Source organism: Falco biarmicus, chromosome 5, assembly GCF_023638135.1.
Source record: "Falco biarmicus isolate bFalBia1 chromosome 5, bFalBia1.pri, whole genome shotgun sequence".
NCBI classification, from domain to species: Eukaryota; Metazoa; Chordata; class Aves; order Falconiformes; family Falconidae; genus Falco; species Falco biarmicus.
Window position 1 is genome coordinate 69394776 of NC_079292.1, and position 27052 is coordinate 69421827.

The 27052-nt window shown below is 43.3% G+C and overlaps 1 protein-coding gene across 2 annotated transcripts; it reads left to right on the forward strand.

The window, feature by feature from the left end:
* Nucleotides 1-3174: 3174 nt before the first annotated feature.
* Nucleotides 3175-26305, forward strand: IL17RA (interleukin 17 receptor A). 2 transcript variants are annotated; one of them, XM_056340643.1, is made up of 13 exons: nt 3175-3447; nt 11976-12000; nt 13889-14035; nt 15224-15348; nt 16436-16562; nt 18492-18539; nt 18632-18789; nt 20029-20106; nt 20495-20570; nt 20655-20669; nt 21505-21606; nt 22651-22692; nt 23310-26305. In XM_056340643.1, the coding sequence occupies exons 1-13, from the start codon at nt 3313-3315 to the stop codon at nt 24812-24814; spliced, it is 2583 nt and encodes an 860-aa protein (XP_056196618.1). In that variant the 5' UTR covers nt 3175-3312; the 3' UTR covers nt 24815-26305. The 2 variants fall into 2 exon arrangements, with proteins under 2 accessions (XP_056196618.1, XP_056196617.1); XM_056340642.1 differs by having other exon boundaries at nt 3216-3447; nt 23307-26305.
* The last annotated feature ends 747 nt before the right edge of the window (nt 26306-27052 follow it).

The following is a 27052-nucleotide window of genomic DNA, read 5'->3' on the forward strand; positions in this document are numbered from 1 at the left end:
ACATGCATGGCAGAGATCTCAGGTGGCAGGAGACCATTAGGCAACTTAATCAAGTCCCTTTCTAAAGGGCTAATTGAGAGGAGCAGCACCAATGACTGATGTAATAAGGGAGTCTTCATTAGCATTACCAAGGGCTTAGTTAGGCACGATCAGGAGTTTGCCCCCACACTCCCATGCTGTTGTTTTTCTACCCCACACCAGGCAGACAGCCTCCACTCCTACCTACAGCCTGAAGTCCATGGCACTCTGCCCAGCCCTTACACTAGGCCAGGGTTAGCGGCTGCATCCCAGGCCCAGCAGAGCGGGAGCAAGCCCAGGCGAGAGCTGGCATCACTCTGCTCGCCCGACAACAGATTTTTCTGCCAGCATTTGAAGAGCCCTTTTCCAAAGCATTTTCCTATTCAAGACAGATCCGCAAACTCAGACACCATTCATGAGCCTCATCATTTGGACAATGAAATACCCAAGTTTTTCTGTTGCGTTTTGCATTTTGCCCAGCCAGGCAAAATGCATGCTCTTTCCCAAACAGGCTGCAATGCTTTTAATATTTCAAGCATCCTAAGCCAGTCTGCTCCCATTTCAAGCACCTAGGTAGACTGGCAGCCAATACTATCTAAACATCATCAACTTTATGATTGCTCATAGAAGTGATTGTTTCAGGCTTATTCAGACTTGACAGTTTAAATGTGGGAAGATTTCAGAGGAGGAGAGAGATTGTAAATATCTCTTTGACAAACATTGCTGCATCACACACAAAAAAAAGGGGGAGATACTTTTTAAAACTGCCTTAAAAAACAATTCTGAATGATGAAACCTCCCTCCAAACCATTGCCGCTTGGTAGAGCAAGGGTTAAGTCGCTTTGGGTGAATTCTAGCAAGAAGTGGTTGGAATCTAGTCTGGTTTCAGGACTGAAAGTGTAATTTAGGAGCCAATCTCTCCCTCAGTCTGAATTCACGTCAGCACCAAAGACTGAGCACTGCAGGATCAAATCTGTTTAAGGTCTGGGGGATACTGTATCTGGCCTGCATCTGCAAGGTTTAGGTCTGGCCCAGCAAAGTACTGCATACCTGTGTTTCCCAGTGACTTCAGGGAAGATGGGGTTCCTCAGCACCTCTTAAGTTCAGGCCCTGGAGCACCATTTCCTGCTCTGATCATCAGCTATAAATGTTGATAAATATAAGTGTTTTGCCTTCATTTGAATTGCCCAGAGCTGTAAAATGACCTCTCTCAAGTATAAATCAGTCCAGATATAAGCCTCCTCTCCCACTCTTCCCTACACTCTCTTCCCACCCTCCCAGCCTTACCTTGCACCTCAACCCAAGCCCTTTCCCATCTCAATTCTTTACCTCCTTCCACAATTTTATATCTAGTTTTCATGAACCCACAGAAATGCTTTTGTAAATAATGCTGTACAGTTTGTAACCGTCATGTAAGCCTGTCATCAGTGCCAGAGTCCGTCTTGCCCTCTCGCACGTTTTAAAATCAACAGAGGAAAGTTAGAGCAAATGGCCCACCAGTGAGCTATAGGGTCATCTCTGTGTGGGACAAATGTATATTCCTGTAAGATTGCATTTTTATCTAAGGAATGATGTTATTTTAAAATTGCTAATAAATTTCTAAACAATGTCCAATTTGTTTAATATTGTAAATGTTATCAGAACTCCTTTGACATTGGTCCCTGCTCTCAGCAGTGGCTGAAAAGTAAGACAGCTTCCCGCAGCCCCTTATTTCCCACCAGCAGTCCCACTGCATTCGTGGGCTCTCTCGCGTGTTAAAGGGGTTGCAGAACAGTCTTGGACAGTCACACCCTGCCCTGTTAAACAGTAACTAAGGAAATCCAACCACTCTCTGTACTGTTGTCACTACAGAAATTCTGCCATGTCATGATGTCCAAAGTGTGACTCATGCATAACCACACACTTAACATTTTCTCCACAGGATTCTTTTTTACCAAGTGTATGCAACAAAAAATGAATGCCCGCAGCCTAAATATAGTGTAATTAGTATATATATATATATATATATATAAGCCATGAAGATAACGGGACGATAGTAAGTAGCATACCATGCATTTACTTTTTGATTGAACAAATTTGTTCTACCATGGTTATCAAGCGATTATGCTGCAAAGCCAGCTGAGCACTGTATTTCCTGCCACAGCACGAGAAATCATAGTGTACTCAGTCCAAGTACATTGGTATAAGATTGAGAAAAATAATGTCTAAAGAAAAAAGAATATTTTTCTTCATGTGTTTATTTTTTTTTCCCTGACTTGCACGCAAATGTCAGACATGCAGGCTTTGCTGCTACTATTAATCAGTGGTGTCACAAAACGGTAAAACCCAGGAAGTGGTTGAAACCTGTGGGTGTCATCAGCATGAGGTGTGGGAATGGCAGAAAGGGTCACCAGAAACCTCATTATCTCCAAGCTCAAACCAACCCCCAGTTAGACGTTTACTGCCACAGAACCCTATGAAACTGCCATGCTGACGGCTGTCAAAGCCCAGCACACGGTCCAGCTTTGCTGAAAAGCTCACTGAGCTGGAAACCCGGCTGAGCTCCCCAGGGCCGGCCTACAGCTTTGTGTGAAAAACCATGAGGTGAAAACCATGGCAAAAAGCGGGTGAAAGCCAGCTTGGGTGTGCTGCGGTATGAAGAATGGTGTGAAACCCCCAGGTGAAACTTGTGAGACAGCCAAAACGCAGTGAGCATCAGGAGTGAATGAAAGGTTTGCACAGCCTCCTGTGAACTGGGTGCATTTAGAGTAGCCACACGACAGGAAAAATACAGCAATACACCTGTAATGCTTTTTACTGGGTAATTGCAGACCGCTGCTGATGTTGGCTTTTAAACCTCACGGCATTCACCCGGAGCTAGAGGCGTGCGCCAGGGAGGATGAGCTTGCAGGCCCGGGGGACTGCTGCGTCCGCTCGTGACCAACAAGACAAACCCCGGGTAAAACCAGGCCTGGCTCCCCGGCCCCGACCCCCATCCAAGGAGCTGCCTCCGGCGGGGCCGCACCGCCCGGCAGGCCTCGCTCGGGGCTCACAGCAGCCCGAGGCAGGGTGGGAGGCCGGGCCCTTCCCGGGTGCAGGCCACGGCCGCCACCAGCGCGGCCCGCCCGCTCCTCGCGGCCGCGCCCTGCCGGGCGAAACGCGGGTCACACGGGGCGGGCGGGCAGCCGGGGCCCCGCCCCCCGCAGCCGTAGCGCCGCCTCGCCGCGGCGGCCCCTCCTCAGGTGAGGGCCGGCACCGCCCCGCGCCCAGGTCGGAGCCCGGAAGCCCCGGGGCGCTGGCGGTGGCGGCGGGGCCATGGCGGTGCCGGGGACGCGGTGGCTGCCCCTGTTCCCTCTGCTTCTGCTCCTGCTCGTCATCGCCATCCCGCCCGCCGGTGCGGCCCTGCGGCTGCTGCTGGGCGCCGCGCCGCCCTTCACCTGCTCCCAGCCGGTAAGCGCGGCGGGGTGGTGGGCGCCTGGAGCCCGGTGGCGCCGGGCAGGGGCACGGGCAGGGGCCGGCGGCGTCCCCGCGGTGCCCGCAGCGGGCCAGGCCCGGCCGCAGGGATGGGGGGGCCGCTTTCCGCGCTGTCCCGCGCCGCCGACGGCCGAAGGGGCGGGGGGCGCGTTCCCGCGGGGCCCGGCCGGGGACGAGGAGCTGGCGGCGGCGGGAGGCCGGGAAGCCGGGGTGAGGGAGCGGCTTCCCGACTGGGGCGGCGCGGGTGTCAGCGTGGTCTCCCTCACCCGGGAACGGGTTTGTGGGGAGGGGGCGCGGTGCCCCCGGCTGGGGCCGGGGTCTGGGCCCGTTCCGCTCCCTCCCGAGCGGGGAGCGGAGGGGAGCGTGTTGCGGGGCAAACGCCCCGGAGCCAGGGCGCGGGGGCACGGCCCGGGCCGGCAGCGGGGGGGCCGTGCCTGGGGCCGCCTCCGAGCCCTCTTGGCCGGCCCCGGTGGCCTCGGCCCCGCCGCGGTCGGTGGCGGTTGCGGCCCGGCCGCAGCCTCAGCCAGGTGTCCGCTGCGCTGCTGGGTTAAGAGCCGGTACTTGGTTTTGAACGGTTTGGGGGCTTGGTTGTGGTTGATGTGGGCTGTACGCACTGTGTGCAACTGCGCTAACTTAACGTTAAACCAGAATTATGAGTACCACAGAGTTAGCCTGGCCGTGTGATTGCTGCCAGGAAACGCCTGCCACTGACATCTGTGAGGGGCCGTGGCTGGGGCTGAAATTTGCTTTTAAAACTGCCTGAAGTTACTGAGCAGGATGTGAGTCTTCGCTCATAGCAGAGATTGCCTAATGTACTCCATGTTTTAACCTCTTCCTTGCAGCCCAGAGGTTTTTAGGAGGAAGCAATGCATCTCTGCTGGAGCAGTAGATAAAAAAATACTGTATGTATTTGATACTTTGAATCAAAGGCAGATTTTGATTGCCTTTTTTCCCTGTGAAACCAGCTGGAGAAGATCCACATTAAGAGGTGCAGATGTGGTGTCTATATATACGAAGCGAACTAACCAACCTGAGCTAACTTTGGCACCCCAAAGTATGAACTCCTAGCTAGTCTCTCTCTCTCTGGGGGTTTGTTTGTGTAAGATACACGTAAAGAGTGTGTAGAAGGGGGAGGAAGTCTGGTTTTAATTTTGTTTCTGTTAACAGCGGTGCATGTGTGAACAGGATAACTGCCTTCTAAGCTAGACAGTTGTATATGTCGTGACGCACTCTCAGCAGTCTAGTGAAGGCAGCTAGTCAGATATAGTTGTAGGTATACATAAACCAAAACATGTCCTTTGGGATGAAAGCTTCTATATTATTTTCCTGTCCTTTGTCTATTCTGCCTCCTTTCCTAAAGTTTGACCGTTAACTTACCCCTGTTTTACCTGACCTCTGGTGTCTTCACTCCTATTTAAAAATACCACAAGAAAACAGACCACTTCTGCAATTTTACTTTAGGCTGGGCATTGTGGAGTACAAAATGCAAAGTCTTAGAAAAGGGGAAAGAAGACATTATAATATTGCTTAGGCATCTAACATAACCATGAGTATCCCAAACATTGTTAGTCACAGAGAGCTTGAAAGTAATACATCACAGAGTTTCTTTGAGTCCTCGAATGCTTGGACGTTGACTGACTTTCTCTTCCTGGCCGTAGCTCCTGTTTTTTAGGGAACGTGAACCACAGTAAGTTGATGGGGGGTTCACCAGTACATCACCAGCTTTCACTGAGGAAATCTGTTGCCCCACGCTCTGGTTGTACTCATAGATCAGTGAATTTGTAAGCCTGCTACTTTGGCCTTTTCTTTCAATGAGCCGTTTTCTAAAATGCAGACAAACTTAAGCCCATAAGCAACCTCTTTAGAAGCAATTGTGAAGCTGCTGACACATACATGGAAAAAGTACCATCAACTGACTTATGACAGTTGAAAACAATTTCCCCTTCCTTTTATCAGCTGCAGTGTTTTCAGGGGATGATTTGGTAACCCTTCCAATGAGTGACTGCAGTGTGGTTGAAAAGGGAAACTGTTGCTGAGCAGGGTTGGTAAGACCCACTTCCTTTTTGTAACCCACCACACTCACGCTGGTGTGGCTGAACTTGTAAGTAGGTCAGGGTGAGCAATAGCAGTTTTTTCAGCCAAAGTCTCACGTGGCAGAGGCTGTTTTGGAGGTGGAGTGGTGGAGGGGAAATGTAGGAAAGTGTTGTATCAGTACTGGTAGACACTGAGCATTTAGTTTCACTTTCACGTTAACTTATTAATGCTCACATCTTATTAAAATGCCAACAAATGCACTTAATGGGCCCTGTTCACCACCACTCCATCAAACCTGCTCAGCTGCAAGGCTGAATAGCACTGCTGCAAATCCAGTTCCTTCTAGTAACTATTGTTTGAATATGTCATCTGCAGGGAGGTGGAGTTCAGGGTGTTTTCTATGCACAGGTGAAGAACTTCCCACAGCTTAAATACCCATCCAGTTGTTCACCATCAAGTGTTTAATCACTGTGTTCAGTCATTGGGCTATAACTGTTTCCTGACATGGCACACCTCAGTGTCCTGAAGGAGTGCAGTGTTTATAACCCTGCTACCTTTAAGGGGCTGGATAGGTGTACATAGTTTGATCGTAGAAATCTAGTTTGCCAGCTTGATGGATATTCACTCAAAGTATCTGGAGAAGAATTGATGTAACATGTCTCATCAATATGAGCAATGGCAATGCATATGAGAAAGATTATTTTTTTTTTTTCTGGTCCTCCTTGACAGATGTGTTCATTTTGCCTTTTGTTATTGACTAACTTCTCTTTCCCCTCTGTGGCATAGTTTTGCTGTGTAGGATGTTACCATAAACCATGGTCACACTTAGTGCCACTAAAATATTTCCTGGACTTCTTGGTGTGAAAAGCATTGGTGACCAGAACTACCAGACATCAGCATAAAAAAGATTAGTGATCAAAACTACCAAAATGTGATAAAGAAAACTTTTAAACTGATTTTTGTGAAGAAACATCAAGTTTTGAGTTTGGATTCGAGTTTGCTGATAACTTATATGAGGGCAGGAGGAAAAACGTAGAAACTATAGAGAAAACAGCTTTAAAAAAAATCAAAGTAATTTTGTAAAAGATGGTTGTTTCCTAGCAGCCTTAAACAAATCAACTTTCTGCAGTTATTCCTATAATGTGTTCATGGCCTGTTTATCTTTCCTTCTTTTAACTAAGGAATCAGGAAAGGGAAACTGCAGTAAACTTCAAATATGCCAAGCCTCAGAAGATATGTAGAATGGCTTATAGGTGAGAGACAGATTTTGGAAAGCTGGAGCCCTTCCTGATCAGCAGCCGCTCTTTAAAGGAAAACTGGACGCTTGCCCAGCTCACGGCAGTTTTCTTGCTAGTTACCACAGCATCCTGCTGGGAAATCTTGGCCTCCTATTAATTTAATTGAATTGTTATGACATGGTGCTCTTAATCAGTTTCCTGTTTTCTTCAGATTCATATGATTCTCCATGGCATATGATCTGTTGGTTTTTTTTATGTCAAAAGCAAGAACAATCTTAGAAGAAAAGAGTGAATGAAATGTTGCTTAGTTTTCTGTGAAAATATGGCAAGTAAACAGTAAGAGTGACCGTGCCTGTCCTCTTCTGCTAATAATAGTTTTGGGCACCACCTCACAATCATCTTGTTCTCATATTTATCCCTCCCACGTCTGTAGCTTTGCTTGTTTGGCCTGAAAGGCAATAGGAAGCTGATGAGAAGAGAACATCTCAGTTTAAGCCCCTTCTGTAATAATGTGCAGAGAATGTTGCCTGGCTGTGGGCTCCATCTTCAGCTTTTCTGCAGAGCTCTTCATTTTTGTTCCTTCTCTTCCTGTTTGTCTACTTGTCTGTTGCATGTGGACTGACATGTCTCAGTTCTGTCAGTGCTTCTTACATGCTTCTAGCTCTATGTGGGTGAGCAGAAACAATCGTGGCTGTTAACTATTTCTATTGTATAATCTAAATTTGTGGTTGCTGAAGTAGGGAAACTAAGTTAAATACTTCTGCTGACCACAGCTTTGTTAATGCACTCTGAGCCAATGCATCAGATAAGGTTTTGGTTGGTTGGATATTTACAAGGGAAAACCAGCAAGTATTCCCCCTGGTGCTGAGGAGGTAGCAAATCTGGAAGTAGTTGACTTATTTTACTGAAAAAATGACTTTTCCTTTAAAGCTTCCTGGCTTTTGAATATCATTCTCTGGAGTTGCACTTTCTTGATATAAAAGTGTGCCTTCAGCTGCAGTCCAGCCCACCTGAGCAGTATCCAAAAAGGAGGTGAGGGTTTTCGTTGTAACTGCTTCCTAGGTATCCTTTGGGGTTGTTATATCTGCCTGCATCATGGCTTTATCTTTTCCTGTTATCTTTGCTTCCTTACGCCAATAGCAAGGACTTCCTGGCTGGATTAATTGTTGTTCTGGGCATTTTTGGCTCTTAGGTTATCCTTGTAGTGGTTTGGGAACTGGGAAGGGTGTGGACCAACAAGTGAGTTTGTTCAGGCTGATGTGTCGTGGGAGAATCCTTTCTGCCTTCTTGTGGTAAACCTGCTAAATTCATGACCAACTGGTGGCAGCTTAAAACAATCCAACATAGTCAGCTACACACAAAAAATGGTTACTGGCACAGCAGGTAAACAGGCTAGTGTGGAGTAGGAAAAAAGCGTGTGTAGGTAGCCCCTTGAAAATCCTGAGTGAGGTTGGGAAACAGTGAAAACACCAGAAAAACTATTGTTGTTTGTCCCTGTAGAAACCCGGTGCTGAAAGGTAAAAGATGTCTTAACTGTCAAGTTTCAGTTCTGAAACTGACTGATGGCTCCTGATTAAGCTCTTGGCTTTTTAATCAATATCGGAAAGGGCACAGCCTCATTGTTGCTGAGAACGTAATTGTGAACACTTTCCCTGGGACAATAGACCTGGAGGAAGAAAGAATCCGTTTATAAGCCGTGCTGGTTCAATATTCATATTGATCATAAACCAAAAAAGGTGAGATGTAGCACTTAACCATGTCTTGTCTGCTAATAAACAGAAACACCAACACTCAAAGCAGATATTGCCTCTCCTCAGGTGAATAATGCCTTATAATTAAGGGCTTTATTGTGATGCAATTTACAATAATCGCTGGTAACTGCAACAGGAGGAGGACAAAATGACTGAATATTAAGTCGTAGGTTTTAACAGAAGTTATTCAATTACAAACAAAACCCCATGGTTAGTAGCCTTTTGTTGTTGTTGCTTGTTGTGGGTTCACCCCATAACTCCACACAGCCACTCACTCTTTCCCTCAGTGGAACGAGGAGAGAATTGGAAGGGTAAAAGCAAGAAAATTTGTGGATTGAGATAAAAACAGTTTAAATAAAGCAAATGCTGTGTGTGCAAACAAAGCAAAATAAGGGATTCATTCACTACTTTCCATCAGCAGGCAGGTGTTCAGCCATCCACAGGAAAGCAGGGCTCAGTCACATATAATGGTTACTTGGGAAGACAACCACTGTAACTTCAGATGTCCCCTCTTCCTCCCCCCAGCTTCTATTGCTGTCACATGGTTTGGGGTATCCCTTCAGTCAGCTGGGGTCAGTGGTCCTGCCTGTGTCCACTGCACCCCTTTATACAAGGGGCATTGTCAGGCTAAGTAATTCACCTAAGAAAGCCTGATTAAGCATTTTGGAGTGTTAGGAGTAAATTTTTTTCATAACTTAATATGCTTTTCCATACTAGTTGTTAGAACTTTTTTTTTTTTTAGTGATTGTTAGATAGTTAGGCGGGAACCTGATTTGGGAGGTACAAAACTGCAATAACATTTCTGTTAACTGTACTTGTAACCAGTTTTCCGTAAGTCTGATAGGATCTAAATACTCAATGGAGGATGTCTGCAAGTACCTCTTGCATGTCCTTACACAGTGACATTAAATTCATAGATTTAGTTTGCTCTTGGCTATGTTAGAGCTCCTCTGCCTTGCACAGGGCACCTGCTACACAGCTTTTGGGGCTGCTTATCTCAAGGTTTCTATCTAGCAAGACTCTGGGTGTTGCCAGAGTTGTCAGTGCCACAAGGTAGCACTGAAGCTGGGGATCCAACAGTGAGGTCAAAACTTTGGGAAGATCCAGAGCAAAGATGCGGGTAGAGGCAGGTGGTTTCTGCAAGTCACCTGCTTTCTTCCTTTCTCCCCTGACCCCCAGGTGTGAACAGAGTGGGTGAAGGAGAAGGAAGGGTTGTGTGTCACTGTTTATTCCCCTTCCTTCCTCATTTATAATATAAACTTTGATTAATAGTGAAAAGTAGTCGGAATATTTGTTCTGACTGTGGGATGTTGCCTTAGTCCTAACTTAGTGCACCAAAGGAGATTTCATTTTGAAAAATCAATGTTGCTAGCTTGCTGGTAGGAAAACAATTCTTCACCAAAGTTCAGTTCTCAGCCAAAGTGCTACATACATTTGTGTGTACTTAGGAGTTCAGGATGGCCAATAAGGCAGATACCTTCCTTTGACTGGCTTGAAGTGTTTCCTAAACAATAACAAAGTTGGTCAGTATTACATAGCTTAAGTGTTGCATGAATCCTTCTCAATATACCTATTGTCTTGAGTACATTTGTAGTATATTGGGGCGTGGTTGTGTTTCTTGTGAAGGGTGCCTGAAAACTGGATTTATACCTGTGTGTTGTTTTGACTTGTGTAGCAAAAGCCTGGAAGAGATTTTTCAGGTTTTATTTTTTTTATATAAGCATGAGAAGCTTAATGCTAAATCTTGCCTGCTTTCGCTCAGGTTTGTCAGAACATAGATACATTAGTTGAAATGTGAGCATTAATGCCTGAAGTATTTTTTTCGTAGTCACTGGAACTCTGCTTGTTTGTTTGAAATCAGTTGCTTGGCGCAGCTTGTGGTACCCGATTTCACCAATTGCTTATACTTTTTATTTCCCTCAAATAAGAGAAAGCTTATTAATTGATGTGATGTTTTGCCTTCACTAGGAATGCTTTAAAAGTAGGATGTAATTCTACCCTGTTACAAGCAGACAAAGGCCAGCACAGCTGTGAAAGAGCAGTGCCCACCTTCATCCTCATGTCTGGTGGCTTGTTCCCTACCTCTACCATACAAGCAGGAGCAGAGGTGCAGGAGGGCAGAAGATCTGTTTCACAGCTGACCTCCCTTCCTTCCCTTGAGGCTGCTTCAGGCTGTAGCCAGGTGCCCACATGGTCACACACATGCTTGTGCCAGCACAGGGCAAGCTGCAGTGCTGGTGTAAGTGAAGGGAGGTCTGGGGCTGTGCCTCTGGCAGTGATGCTGTCTTATGCCAACTCGGTGTCTGTGAACTTCAGCTTTCCGTGCCATGCTGGAGGGCATGTTCACTACCAAAAAGGCACGGCTGGCTTTCAAGCATGCGTCCCTGAAAATGCAAATACAACCTTGGATAGCAACAGCTACACAGCATTAATAAGCTAAGCCCCAAATACACTTGGAGTTTACCTTAATGAGTTGCAGAGAAGCTAAAAGCCCCACTGCCTTGCCTCCTCCACTGGAATGAATTATATTCTGGCAACAGTGTGACAATAACGTCCACCTTTATGTGTCAAGGTATAGGAAGTGACTGGGGGGAAACCTAACCCTCATCTTGATTTACGAAGTCAGTGAAAACTTCAGACTTCCTTGTCACTAGGACTTTGCATCATATTAACCAAGCAAGCTTACATGCTTTTTCCTGGTGACCATGAGGTCTTACAGTATAAACAATATATACCAGGGGGAAACCAGGCAGAGTCCACATAACTTCTGGACATGCTTAATTTAATTTAAAGAGAGTCTAATTCTGATATTTTTTTTTCCTTCATGGGTTGCCTCTCAAATATATTTCTAGGGATAAAAATAACCATATCTGCTTTCAAGCCTGGCACTTATTAAATGTTGTCTTTTCCCCTGCCTGCTTCTTAATATGGCATAAGGAAAAAGACCAGCCGTAACTGATGTAACTTTCTGTTCAGGGGATGCCCTGCAGTAGGCAGCACATAAGGCAGTACTTCAGTGGCAAGCCTAGCTGCAGAGAGCTTGTGCTTCCAGTCAGGTGGGCTTAGACCTTGCAAGATTTGCCAGCATGATCACTGCTGGGCAGCAGTAACTTAAAGCATTTTTGCTTAAAAAAACATACCCATCTACTTCAAGCAGTCTCTCATGTCACACATTGGTTTCTGTTTTCACAGTCCTGGATCCTGGAAGTTTTTTTCTATCATCATCTTGCATTTTTGACTCTTCAATTTCTTTCTGCTGCGGCAACTACTGCTGTCACATATGCAGTTTCGGTGTGCACAGGTTTCATGCCCTGTGTCCTTTGGTTTTGTGATTAACAACTTTGTGCAATGTTTCCTGATGGTTCCAGGTTGTATGTATCACTATTCACTGAACTGTTTTCTTCCTACCACCAACCAGAAGCAAATTACTGTCAACCCAGTTTCTATTCTGAGTAATATTCTTGTTTCTTTTCCCCCACAGGATTTAAACTGCCTCGTAAGAAATAGTAAGTAACATTTTTCTCTTTTTTCATCAGATCATGCATTATTTTGTTTCAATCTGAGTTCACGCAACAAATTCTTCCTGCTAGAATCAGAGATGTAAAGTGAAGCACTGCTATCATGCCTTGCTTTGAGAGTGTGTGGTTTGATCCATAATCAGCTCCAGCTAAAACAAGAGTGGGAAGTTGTCTTTTTCAGGATAGAGTTTGGGGGTGGGTTGGATAGAACACAACCCAACTTGTTTAGTTTCTGTTTAAAGCTGGGATGGTCAGTTTATAAAGAAATGGGAATTTTAGGACAAATCTGTTAGTAAATGTTCATTACAAGCTATTATGTATGATAGTACTTGATGAAAAATTAATGTATGAACTAGAATAGAAAGGGCATAAAGGGGTGCAGCTGAGAGTGATGTAAATTATTTGGCATAAAGCCCAGTGAATTAACTAAATGATCTTAAAGGTCTTTTCTAACCTAAGTGAATCTATGAATTGGAAAAGGAAACTAGAGTTACTCGTAAGTCCCACTGAACAAATAGATTGGACCTATTAAGTGTAAGAGGTTGAGTCTTAGTGATGGCACACATCTGAAACACTTTAAGAACATTACCCGTAATTATGCTAAAGGAGACTGTTCTGCATTTGTCAGTTTGGTACGCAGAGGTGTCTGGACGGTGCTACAGAACTCCTTGGCCTTTCTTTGCAGTTGTTCTAAGCAGGCTCATTTCTGCTTCAGTGCCCAATCCTGTATCATACTGGCACAAGTATTTTTGTAGCTAGCCATGCTTGGCATGCCAGATTGGGGAGATAACTGCTGAAAATAATCAGATTTTAAACTTTTTTGGCAGGAGAGGGATTGGGTGGGATCAGATTGGATCATATACCCCACTGGCAGATGGCCATTGGAATACAGCTTGACAGCACAGCTAAGCCAAACTGCAGCTCTGCCATTAAAATGCTGCCTTATTTGAATATTTGGTTTAAATTTTGCTTTATGGTTTTTGTTATGGTTTTCTGCTCTAGGGGAAAGATCAGAGGTTTTTTTAGTGCTTAGTACACTCTTTTCTGAAAGGTACTTTAATCTTACCAGGTTTTCTATAGATATTATTTGGTAGAATGAGCATTTGAGGATTGTCTAATTACTTCCTAAGCATAAAACTATGCTGTTACAAGAAGGGATAGTGCCCACTTTCTACTGTTCCCATCAATGACCCAGCAAAAAAGACTGAAAGTGTACTTTGGGGGTGGCCTAACTGTGCTATTTTTAATATGCTCTGATAAGTCAAATGTCTTACAAAAGTCTATCATGTCTGTCTAATGCCTGTCATACCCGATTTCATTTTCTGATTAATTACAGAACCAGTTTTCCCTAACACTGTGTTAACTAGCATAAATTATTTTTCTGTCCAGAAAGCTCATTAATTTAGAAAAAGCCTAACAGGCAGTTGTTTGAAGCTAAATTCAGATGCATAGGCAAATTAGAAGTAAGGCAGTTTTGAAACAAAGTAATAAACTATTGGAACAATTTCCCTGGGCAGCTTACAGACGTTATCATTGGAAGAATGGTCGGTCTTCTGACATCGGTCTGCTTCAGCAGTGAAGTATGTATGGGCTTGCAGCAGGAGATACTGAGTAAATTTACTTGACCTGTTTAGCCTGACTACATTGATTGTGGCAATTACTAATGGATTTTAAGGAAAAGAGGAAGTGTGAGTTCGTAATATTACAGAAAACTTAACCTGCTTGCTGAAAACTGCCTTTCTGAACTGTGAAGCAAGCAGTCTGTTACCCAGTTTTGCCCTCTTAAGTAACCCTGACCCAAAGGGCGGACCATAATTACAGTTAAGCAGAGCTTCCTCGGCCCTGCTTTAAATGCTGGTTTTCATTTGCTGGACAGGTACCTGCATGGAGGCAAGCTGGCTGCAGGTTACCACGTGGACTCCTTCTGCTCCAAGCAGTCTTCATGTCTCTTCTGACATTTTCCAACAGACAGATGGAAAACTGCTCCCTGTGCTTCGAATAGAATGGAAAGTGGCCACTGATGGTAAGTGGTGTTGTTTAATGTGAACATGGAGCGGAGCAATTGGGTATGATCTAGTAAGGATATGGAGGAGAATTATGACTTGAAGTCTTTCACTGATCTAGTCATGAAAGCAAACCTTTGAAATCTGGGGGTTTGGCTGTTTCATGTTGTTTGGTTTGGGGGATGCTTTTTTATTTTTCTTAGTGATTGAAATGGGGCTTTGAGTGTGCTACGTATTCAAGAGTTTAAAATGTTTCCACTAGTACGGGGTAATGACATTTGAAATGGGAAAAGCAGGTAAAAATGGAATCAAGTGGCCCACAGCTTTACCACTGTAGTAAGGGGAGGAAGGAGGTTCACACTGCAAGCATCACCTTTTCAAGACATAGTAATGACTGCAGCAGTCTCGTGCAGGGGAATTGCATCTACAAACTGAAGAAATGAGAATTAATTTGAGAGTGCATAAATAACGTATACACTACTAACCTAGTGCAAGTTCCTCCCATTTCAGGTAATGTAGTCCTTGTAGCTTAGGTTTCCTGTATGCACATGTGTCTTGACAGAGGAATAATTGTCTCATTGCTTGGAGCCTAAATGAGGACCAGTAATTCACATTTTCTCACTGTACAAACTGTTTGTATATGGTGTTTCCCTTGTTTGCTTTTGTCCATGGTTTTGCACTGATTCAAGACAGACTTAAACACATTCATTTCTTCCTTCTGCAGGGCCTGTGTCTGAGGGCTATACAGAGTTGTTATTTCGGTATAGCTATAGTAATGTAGAAGCAGGTGTGACTCAGGTACCCAGTCATTTTCTGTAGCTATGGTTATAAACTTTCTCATTGGGACTGTCTGTACCAAAACAAAAGCATGTTTGCTTTGTTGCCCAAAGTGCACGAAGCAGCCTTGAGAGGCAGAGCTAAACACAACACTGAACCTATGGAACTGCCAGTGTGTCTGGAATTACGAAGTTGCCTTCTACTTTACCCCTTCATTTGCACAGATGGAGCTCTTGCCATGCAGGGCAACCCTTTAGCTGAAAGTGCTGTTAGTCAACCTGCACGTGCACTTTTTCATTGCTATCTTTGTGGGGATCCTCAGCACTTCAAAGGAGTAAGACTGTGACAAGACTAGGCATGGTAGTAATCTCTGTGGGGGTTGCAATCTCTAGATGTGCAGATGACATATCTCTCTGTCGCTGTGCCTGCAGCTAGCATCCAGTATCTCCAAGGGGCAGAGCTGGCTGTGATGCAAGTGAACAGCAATCAACAAATCTGCGCTCAGTTTGACTTCCAGAACAACTTGCCACTTCAGGTCCGTCCAGATGGAGGCCGGGTGAGTGCAAAGGGCTCCAAACTACTTTTTCTAGTCCATGGGTTTGTTTCTGCTTTCACTGCCCTATACAGTGAGGTTATTCATTTTATTTTTTTAAAAAAAGTACAAACCGGTTAAAAGAGTTGATGAAACAATAGATACTGGGCTTGAGACCTGCTGTTTCCAGTTTGTTTTACTTTTGTGTGTAACTGCATACAAGTTGCTTATCTTGGTTTCTCTTTCACTCTCCTGTTCCTTCAGGTCTTAAGAATTACTGCTCTCTGTGCCTAGCACGTGGCATCATTTTGGTTGTTGCTTAAAGCAAATAATTGTAGGAGGGTTTGTGTTCTGCTTGACAGCTGTGACATTTATAGCCTTTTTAACCCAACCCTTCCTTTTACTTCCACTTCTTTCTTGCACTCTCTTGCGGTGGAGGGAAGTACCAAGCTTGGGGGTGGTCCTTCAGCTTACACTCAGTCTAGGAAGCGCATCAGAAAAATGCTGAGCATCCACAGCTCCCTTTATGAACAATAGGAATCTGGAGTTCATTGCTTACCACACAGAATTTGGCCATAGTTAGCTTACCATCTGGAGCTAGTGTCTCTCTCCCAGAGTTTGCACAGTATTGCTGATGTGGAAAACAGTATAGATATAAGAAAATATGCATGGCATGGCCAGGTACAGACTATGTATATATAAGTGCAATTTTAAATGCTTAGCACTTGCATAGCACTGGAAGATTCATACTAGACTCAAATTCCCATCTCAAAAACTACGTATTTTAGCCTAAATCTCCTTTTAGTTCAAAATGTAATTTAGTAGAAACTCCACACAGTTGTTTGGTATAAGACTGTTGTATATCAGCGTGAGGATTCCAAGGAATAACTACTTTTCTCCTTCCGAACAGAAGAATTTGGGACAGACCAAGGGACTGGTATACTTGAGTTCCATTGACTTTTTTTTTTTTTTATAGTCAAGCTTCAGAAGAAGGGTGGGTCATATGGGATGAGCGAACACAGTGGAACAGGGCCAACTCAGCCGTTAGTTTCAACGCCTTTATAGAACAACATTCTCATTTTAAGTCCTTATGAATGCATTTTGTTTTCAGTGGAATTTCACTTTTGACCGTTTTGAAGTGGAACCTGGCCAGACTTACCACGTGACTGTCTACCACTTGCCCAAACTGAGTGTAGATGGAGACTACAATTGCAAGTCCATGTCTCTCACAATACCTGGTAAGAGATGCTCTAGCTCACTTAAGCCTTCCGCTTCGGACTGCGGTGGTTTGTAGATCTGTAAGTTGCAGGCTTTGTTCCAGACCAGATCCATGAACTGTGAGCGTGTTTGGCAATAAGGTGACAGTATTATAAAAACCTGTCGTCCTTTCTGAATATTGCTGTTTGGAAAGTCCATGGTGCTAGCCTTAGCTACAATACCCTTGCAGTATATATCCAAAATGCATATATCATTTGTGCTACAAGTCACCATCTGTCCAGAAGTTTATCAAATCTCTGCTTGGAATAAGGTGCATGTGGAGGAACTGTTCTGTGAAGGACAGACTCTTTGACTCTGGTTGACTATAGTGGATACATGGAAGACACTGCTATAAAATTTTGTATATGCTTTCTGGAAAGCTGGACAAAGCTTAGGACTTGGGCCTCTGATTTCTGAGAAATTGTGTTTGTAGTTTGTCAATAATTCTGCTACAGCTGTGGCTAAAGAGAAAATCATGGTTAAACCTGAAAACTCATATAGGTGCCCCTCTGAGGGGCTGTTTGAAAGTAAGTTACAGCTCCTGGATTTTGTTTCTGAAATGTTCATCAGGGGAGCAGGCACAAAGAAACTTCATCTACATGAATGGGGCTGTAGAGCAATCTTCCATGCTCTCTGCAGACTATCAGTGCTGGTTTTGCTCACCATGAGATCTTTCAAAGTTACCTTTCTGCTTGTGGAAGCTGGAAGTACAGGCCAGAATTTCCAGAGTGGAAGGAGTAAAGTTTGGCTTCTAATATTAAATCTTAAAGTTTGATTTCAAAGGCGCAGTTAGGCATAATTTACCAAGAAACTTGATAGAGCTGAGTGCCTGACCCTTTCTTGTGTACGTGAAAATTTTCCTATAACTAGAAATAATTTTTGTTGTTTTCCTCAAAGATGCTGAGCATCTGCAGTGCCCTCTGGCTGTGCTGCCTAGTTTATAAATACTTGGCACTCAATACAGAGCTTGAAAACTTGATCATAATTTTCTTCTTAACTTGCTTATAGTTGTCAATGTGACTTTGTAGTTACAGAGTGGCAATGTGGTCTGTCAGTCAATGTGAGCTGAAAAAGAAGGGGGCATTTGGTTTTCAGCCCTCTTATCCTTTCTTATACCTGTCGTTCTTAAGAACTTCCTGTCTTTTATCCTCCACTGTTGTTCAGAAATCTAATGCATTGTGTCAAGCTCAGCAGTTGCAGGGAGCTTTGCTGATTAGAGATTACACGTGAATTACAGGGGCACTGTGAATTTTCAAACTTTGAAAGTTGGAAATCTAAGATACGGAATGTTTAAGCAGGGAGTTGTTCCTTTTCCTTTGTCCAAACCCTGGAGGAGAAACATAGTTTAAGCTGTAATCCCACATTGCTAAATGTTGAATGTGTAACTCTGGATTTGACTCCGAAGAAAGTCCCAAAGAACAGGACCAATCTGTTAAATGAAGCAAAGAGAATTATAAACTGTGAAGTGTGTTTTGTGATCAAGAAAGATTCCAGCCTCCTGGTCCTCCTGGGGCAGAATGCTTTCAGAGGAATCTATTGTAGTGGCATGATTACAAGGTCCAAAGGTCAATATGAAGTTTTAATTCCACTGTGACCCTCTTGGCTCAAGTCTTAAAGTAGCAAGGGTTGTTAAATATTACTGCTGTAAGTATTGTATGTTTTCAGTCTTTCTTATTAGTAATCTTGGTTCTGGGGGGAAAAAACCCACCTTAACATCAGTGGAGGGGCTAGTTTATACACTGGAAACCAGTACTATTCTGCTGCAGAATTTTGCTGCTGCTTTGGATCAAAGATCTCTACTGACCCAGGAGGGCTTGGTTAGGTGTCTGGCTTCTGGTAAGGTAAATGGAGATTTTTTCTGAAGTGGAAGTGTAACATTCCTGACTACTCACTGATGGTCTTTTTTGCAGACTGCAAGGACTCTCTGATGAAAAGAACCATCCCATGTATAAAGACAGGTAAAAAAAAAATTGTTTGAGTTATGTAGACATGGGTGCTCTGAAATATTTCTGACAGCTGAGAAACTTGAGAATATCTGCACTACTTCCAGGCAGCTTGTGGGAGCCCAGGATCCAAGGTAGAAGTCTAGATGATACAACTCTGCTTGTGAGCTTTAACCCGTGGATGGAATCAGCCCGATACCAAATTCATGTGGCCAGTTTTCTGAATGAGAAGAAGTGTAAAATGATCACACGTGATTTCATTGAGGTAATTGCTTTCCTAAATGATAACCCATGTGGTAATTTAGACAAACATTTATTTAATAGTTGTTAAACAAGGACTTGAACCATTATATTGGAGATGTAACAAATGCACTTGAACAGCAATTTCCAAGATTATTTTCACAGATCTTTAATTGCCTTTGGAAAGAGGAACTTTTATTTCAGGAATTTGGTCAATAAAAGATCAAAAAGAGGTTTTATAATGCATGGAGCAGTCTGTAAACATCTGCAAAGATAACCAAAATTTGATATTTAACTATCTGGGCTTTATTACCTTTGTCAAGACAATGCCTGGGGGATAAGGCTAAATCAATCAACCAAAACTGAGGTGCAAAGTTTCAATAAATTGAGTAGTTCATCAAACGTGATGGGGAGGTTAATTAAATTTTTTAGATCATGAATGAGTGATTTTCTAATAATGTTGCAATCAAACTGAGAATAAATTCCTGTAGGTCTTACAGCCGGTGTTGTGGAGAAGTTCAAAGTAGATCCAGAGTGTCTTCTGATGTAAGAAATGTTCCCCTTCAGGCATCTGAGGGAGGAGAAATGCTGAATGCTTAGGACACACCGCCCTTCCTTGGGCAAGGGGAGATATATTGGCATTCATTTATTTAATCTTTCCATTCCTTCCACACTTAAAACCCTTCATACTGCATGCACTGGTATGATACAACTTATTACTGGCACAGCAAGTACAGCTGTGTGCATATTTTCTTGGTAGAGGGGAATATACCTCACTTTGGAGTATGTATCTGCTAGTCATTGTAAAGACTAGATTTAGATTATGGTGATACTGATTGTATGTAGCAGGTAACAAGGGCAACTTGCTTGTTCTAGTGTCAGAAGCAGCAGTGTTGACAGCTGTTTTTAATTAAATGAGAAAGGTTGTTAATGTTTACACATTAAATAAGTGAAGACATTTACATTAAGAAACTGTAAGTTTAAGTTAACGCATTTGAAGTTATATGATGTACATCTTTAATTGTTTCCTGTTACCTGTGCAGCTTTAGCCTGCTGTCTTAACTGTATTGCCGTGTCCATCACACAAGATGTGCTGTGATGCTGGCTAGACCATTTATCCATTTTGTTCTCTGTGGACTTCTTGTTCCAGGAAAAAAAAAAATCTGCTTCTTTGGGCTACTCTGTATTCTCATATCAACTCCTTTTCTTTAATCCTGCTTTCATCTGGTTTTCTTCTTTTATAACTTGAATCTAATTTCTGCAGGATGGACTACAACAGCAAGTGAATGTCACAATCAAAATAGAGAAGAACATAAGAGCTTGCTGCAATTACAAAATACAGGTAGTGTCTCAGTGTTGTCCCTGTGTCCTTCCTTCACCACAAGGTGTTGAGCAGTTTAGGAAGGTTATGGGGTTTTGCACAGTGTTTTGTTCTGAGATTGGCTAATCTCTAATTATTTGCATCATGAAAACAATGATTATGGCTGAAAACTATTTTTTTCATAGGTATTCTATGCAGACAGTGGCTTTTCCTTAGTACAGGGTTGCCAAGTCAGAGACTATGGAATGAGAATGGCAAGTGTTCAGCCTCAGGAGCTCACTGCTGCCTTAATATATAATGCAAGAATTCTGTGTCGCTGTGCAAGGCTTGTCAAGGCAGGGGGAAAGTAAGGTGGGGAGCAGAATTGCTTTTAAGAATAGCTTCTGTTTTCTGAATTTTTCAACTGCAGATTCAGCCATTCTTTGCGAACTGTGGCACAGACTGTCTGAGACACTCTGCTTTCATCCCATGTTCACCAGCTCCAAGTGAGAACTGCTTTTCTGTAAATTAGATTCCCATTGTCGTACGGATCAGAGCTGAATTTTTAATGTTACTCTTGTCTTTTGCAGGTGCAGACCCATCAGGTAAGAAGTTCTTCCAATACTCTGAATCTTTTTTTGCTGCTCTTTTACCGTTATGTAGAATAACAAATGATCCTCCCTGGGAACAAACCAATAGGCAGGAAATGTCCCCTTTTAACACTGAGTTCAGAATGAATTTTAAGTTACTTCATGATTTAATGAGGCAAGTATTTGTATGCAGTGTGAACCTTAGAGCAGGTTTTTGTAGAGCTACTTCACTTGCATAAAATTCTTTGAGGAACAGTTTTGACAAGAAGAGTCTTAATATAAAATACTTTCTGTCACTTTGCTCAGTGTTAAAACATTTGCATAATACCAAGCAGCTTTTGGAGATAACAGCTTGCATATATTCATTTTTATGAATGTCAAGATAAATCATGTGCATAACTGTTTGCTGGTGGGTTTTTTTTGCTGCAACACCTGTAAGGAGCTAGTTTGCCCAAGATTTAAAAAAAAAAAAAGCATCACCCAAATTGGTGATTTTATTTATATTTTTTTTTAAGATGGATTACATGAACAGGCAGGACATGGGTAGCATGCCTGTCAAAGCTGGATAAACATTGCTGTTTAGAGGAAGGTTATTGATCTGTGTGTTCAGTGTGCTGCACATACGGTTCTTTGTGGAGCAAGTTTATGGTGTAGAGCATCATCATGGAAGTGGGAATTCATTTTGAGAAGTGGCTGTGGTATGTTGTAAAGGGGAAGTGCTGGACTACCCATGGTTTTGGGCAGAGCCAGGGTCCTTCTCCCTTGGCCTCTGCTGCTCAAGAAACTTCTGTTTTTCAGTGAAACTGTTATTTGTGTAAAGCAATGTCTGAGCACTGTTTTTGTACTCCAGGCGATATGATTATATGGCTTTACTGGTGCATCACTGGGATCTGTGTGTTACTGGTGGGATCAGTCATAGCAGGTGTGATTTGTATGACCAAAAAACGAGCAGGTAAGACTCAAACCAGCTAGGAAGAAAAGATTCAATGTTAAAATATATTTTTCCTACTTCTGTACCTATTCCTACTACTGTTTTCTTCCTTGCTGTTCTGATGTCTTCCCACTGAGCTAATTCCTACATAAATACCTTCTGTTTTACATCATAGGACTTGTAACATCCTAATACCATCCATCTAGTTAAGTAAAGCCTTCCATGGGTTATGCCATCTGATACTCCATTTTCATAGTGCTTCAGAGCTCATGAAGCAGGGAAAAAGGAACTTCATAATTCAGTGTTGTTTCCTGCAGATTGCTATAGATATCTTTTCATTTATTGTTCTCCTGCATTGGGTAAGAGTTTTGCAGGACAGAATCTTCCTGTTTGTCCTCTACAAAATTCATTTTTACACAATTTTTGAGCTTAAATAATGTTTTTCAATTAATGTGGAAGAAGAAAAACATGGCACAGAGGTTGACATTGAGCAGGTTGGAAAATTGGGTACTTAAGGACTAATTCCTAGGGGGTTTTGTGCTGCAAACATGAGACAGTTGTCATAGAGAAACTGCAGCTTGCCGGGATATTTTTTTTACCCGAGAGGAGGAGTAATTGGAAATCTGGAAAATTTCTTAACATCAAACTTAGCTATAAGGTGCAGCTAGGGACATTTTAGTCACGTCTTCAGAGAAGCCTCTTTAAAAAAAGCTATTTTTAAAATATCCTCCTCTCTTTAAGGAGAGGTAGCAAAACAATTGGGGGTTCTGTACTTCTTGAGACTGGCCAGATCTGGGGAAGATGGAGAAAACTGGGTTTGAGTGCATTCCTTCTCCTCTCAAAGGAAAAATATAGTGCAGTACACAGCAGAATTGGCAGTAGAAGAGTCTTCATTCATTTAGTATATATATTTTTCATTACGCTTCTCCCTCCCCATGGTTTTATCCCTGCATAGTTAAAGATTATGGGGTTTTTTTAACCTAATCTTTGGAAGGTGTTGTCATTTTAAGGGTTTAATCTTACTTCATGTTTTCAGAACTGACAGTGACTTTCTCTCCCTTCCAGGACACCTGCGAGGGAAATGCAACCACAATGATTTGCAAACTGGTAAGATGTCCTGCCTGTGTTTTATCAGACAAATGTAATGCTCTCTGGAAGTCTCACACAATTGTCCAGAAGGGGCTTTCATAGGCTTTACTACTTTGTAGGTGCTTCCTAAAACTAAGAGGTAGCCTTAGGATCTTCCTGTTTAACTAGAAAAAACTTTGCATGTGGAATTTGGAATGCTGTATTTGCCAGACAGGGCACAAATGCTTGGTAAAGTGGTGAGGCTTTTGACCCAGCTGAGACTGCACTGGCAAAAGAACGTTTGTTAATCATCTAAACAATAGCAATAGGAGATTGTTTTGGGGTGGTTGCACTCGGCTCTCCAGCAGATGATATAGCAACATTTGTAAGCCTCTTGAAGCTGGTGCGTTGTTGGATGGTTCAGGGCATTTCACCACACAAAAACAAGGCATTATTATAAATCACAGATCTACTGTCTGGACTTTCATATTAAATTTATACAATGAGATGTTGTCGGCATGTGTTGCCAAAACAGCTTCAAAACCAGTAGTTGCTAGAATCTTTTGTTAATATTCTCCTATGTTGATTGCTGCTGAGTTGCGGCATTACAGTGTTGGGAATGCAGCTGGGATTACTATTTTTCTGTCTTCCAGCAGCACCATACACCAACCTTCCTCTGCCACCCCTGAAGCCCCGAAAGGTTTGGATTGTGTACTCTGCTGATCACCTGCTGTACGTGGATGTGGTGCTGAAGTTTGCAGAGTTCCTGATGACAGTCTGTGGCACTGCTGTAGCCTTAGATCTGCTAGAAGATCATCAGATTTCAGAGTTAGGGGCGTTACCCTGGCTTACTCGACAGAAGAAGGAAATGGAAGATCTGTCTTCAAAGATCATCATCTTATGTTCACGGGGCACCCAGGCCAAATGGCAGGCCATGCTTGGGAGTGAGCCTGTGTGTCTCAAGCAAGATCAGCAAAAGCCAATGGGAGACCTGTTCACCCCAGCCTTGAATTTGATCCTACCAGACTTCAAGAAGCCAGCCTGTTTTGGAATGTATATAGTCTGCTATTTTGAGGGAATAAGTAGTGAGAAAGATATACCTGATCTGTTCAACGTCACATCCAGGTACCAACTGATGGACAAGTTTGAGGATATTTATTTTCGGATTCAGGATTTGGAGAAGTTTGAACCTGGGCGCATCCATCGAATCCAGGAAATCACAGCTGAAAATTACATCGATACCCCTAGTGGGAGGAAGTTGAAAGAGGCAGTACAAAAGTTCAAGAACTGGCAGACTGAGCACCCAGACTGGTTTGAGAGAGAAACCATCTGCCTGGATAATGATGAAGAGTTGCAGTCCCAAAACAGAGAGAGCCAGGTGGATTCATTGCTACATGAACCAGGTGGAATTGTGAAACACCAGCTGCACCTACGGGAGCCTGACCCTAACGGCTATGTCATCAACCTCCACATGCATGAAGGTGAAAGCAGAGGCTGTAAACTGCAGCCTCAATTTAATTCATGTGGGGATCCAACTTATCAGACTATGGTCCTTCCTGTGGATGAGGCTCCTCTAGTTCAGGTAGTGGAACCAGTCTCTTCCACAGAAGATGGAAATATACTTGGTCATCATGTGCTGAGTAATGAGGACTGTATGGAAGGAGTTCCTCTTCTGGAAACAAGCTTTCCAATGAGGAATGTCGTCCTCCACAATGACTCTGAAGTTTCAGCAATAGATGACCAGGGTCCTGCAAACCTCTTAGGTGAACTGAGACACCATCTGAATGGACTCATGTACTCTCTTTATCAGCAGAGTGTCATTCCTTCAGAGCGATCTCTCTGCCAAGAGGAGGCGGGCAAGCAACACCAGTTGGTCTTTGATGACCAATGCAAAGACCAAAGACAGTCAGTGCAGTCGGACCAGGGCTACATCTCTAGATGTTCTCCTCTGCCACCTGATGACCTTGTGGAGGAGGTGGAAGAGGAGGAGGAGGAAGAGGATCAGGAAAAACAGGTGGTCTTCAATGAACTCTCTCCAGAGGTCTTGAACAGTCTAAAGAGCCTCCAGCGGCAGCTGTTTTTCCAGGATGTTCAACAGAGCTCTGACTGGGGGTGTCCAGCTGAGGTGGTGGATGTTGGCCAATCTTTGGAGGATTGTTAGGCTCTGTCTAGGACGTGCTCCATTTGAAATACAGGGATGGAAGGTGGTACCCTACACAGTGCTGAAACTGCATTTCCAACACCGCCCTTGTCCTTGTATTATAAAGTACTTACTGGGCGGATCTTCCTGTCTGCTGCTAGGAGGCAGGATTGCCCAGTAGACTGGTAAGGCTGCTTCTAGTCTCTGTGGAGAGCAGTAGTGACTATTAGCCACCCCCGTGAAAGAACAGGCAGCAGTTCTGTTCCTTGGGAAAATGTATTACGTTGAGTCCTCACCGATGGACGTCAGAAGAACTACCGTGGCTCATCCACTTGTGCCTTCCAGCTGTACGGATTCTATTGCACTGGATAGAAGTCATGCCCAGGGTTTGGGAAGCAGATATGTGGCAAAATGTGTTGCCATTTTAATACACGTTAAATATTTTGTTGAAAGTACTGTGTTAAAGATGTGCCTTAAACTTCAGTTAGGTTAGGGCTGTCTCTACCTGGTCGATATATGTATCTGGAGATTTTTTTTTCTCTTGCCACTCATTCGTTTGCAACTGCATTTCCATGGCCGTTCAGGAAATCAAGTGGAGTAACTGAACAGATAGTTGGATAAACTTTTAAATTGGGAGTCTCCATAATTCTCCCTACGGGGAGGTACATGCTTGAAAACCAGCAAGAGGAGGAAAAGGGAGAAGGGGATGGTGGACCAAAAAATGGGATTCAGGCTCATAATACAATTACAAGAAGAATCTGGGGCTGAATACAGAATTACTGAATCAGGTGAATCTGGTGTATTCTATAACACACTGCTGCAGTGCTGTTTGCTTTTGGATATCTTAACACTAGGAAGACTCCAATTGAAGATGTAGATGGTGACCACAATTAAGGAAATGAAAGACTTTTGGTGGAGAAAAAAAGTGTAGCTTCAGTAGATGCTGGTTTAGAGTGGAGACTATAACTGAATTAGGGGAGGCTGAGCTAAAACAAGTATAAGATGTACTTATGTGGGTATAAACTCAAGTTCAGGGTAACCATTGTGAAATACTTAATAGACTGAGTTCATCTTCCAGGAGCAGTGATGGTAACTCTATCAGTTCCAGTGTTTTTTAAAAAACGGGGTTTGATGCAGTAGAAAAAATTATTCCCTGCAAGTGACTACATGTTGGCCTGTGTAGCACCAACGGGGTAGCAGATTAGTTGGGGCTGGTGTTTACCCTGTTTGTTACCAGGATTTCTTCAGTCCAGCCCACTGGATAACAGCCTGTGAGATACAAATACATCCAGGCCTTTCTCCTTTGTGTTCAGACAAGCTTGTCATCTTCCTGTCCTTCTAAGTTTACTTGTCAAAAATCTTAAGATAATTTTGTTTCAGCTGTTTAAAGACCTGGTACCTCAGAAGATAATCTGTTCTTTTGACTTGCAACCCATATTGTATTATGTATATTTTATAATTGTATTTGTTAATATCTTGTTTTGTTCCTTAAATTAAAAAGCAAGAATACTTTTTGGCTATATTTACTTAAACACTTTTACATCCTCAGTTCTGCCTAACTCCTTATGTTAGTATTTCTTACAGCAATCTGAGGCAAAACTGAGAGCCAGAACTGAACTGGCTGACATGTCAAAACATTCCTGCAAAGTGTTGCAGCTGTAACCCGTTGCGCTGGATACAGCTGAGGGCCCTCACGTGTGGGAAGTGCATGGTCCTTCAAAATGGGTGTTGAAGAGGGGATGTTTGTAATTTCTGTGCAGGACTACTCAGTGAGGCAGGACTGTTAAGACAGCTTGCTCTCTCTGTGGTCTCTAAGACTAACAAAGGGACAGCCCCTGCGCGGACCCAGGTGTAAGACTGGGTGCCACCTTTGTTTCCTGTCTGTGCAGGACCTAACCCACCAGGAGCTGAGCAAGAGGCAGCTGTGATCTCGGTGCTTCTCCAGTGAGAACCCATTTCTCAGATTATGTGAATAACTGTCATCTTGATGATCCCACTTAAAAGTTTCTTCTATCTTACAACAATTAACATGTAAATCTGATATTTTTTCCCCCCCTATGAGCCTTTTTAAAGTGGTATGAATGACTATAAATCATTTAAATAGGAAGCTCAGAAGCGTTATCTGGATTTTCTTGCCTTAGTAATTCCCTTCTTAAATAACTCCCTTGATGCTACAGCTTTCAGAATTCACTTTCACAAGAAGTTTGTTGCAGGGGAAAGATCCAGACACTATTTTAGCAGTCTACTATGAGGAAATCA

Coding starts and splice junctions, on each gene's coding strand:
- IL17RA (XM_056340642.1), top strand. CDS start 3,313: ATGGCGGTGCCGGGGACGCGGTGGCTGCCCCTGTTCCCTCTGCTTCTG. Junction 18,790..20,028: donor TCACACGTGATTTCATTGAG/GTAATTGCTTTC, acceptor TAATTTCTGCAG/GATGGACTACAACAGCAAGT. Junction 22,693..23,306: donor CCACAATGATTTGCAAACTG/GTAAGATGTCCT, acceptor TCTGTCTTCCAG/CAGCACCATACACCAACCTT.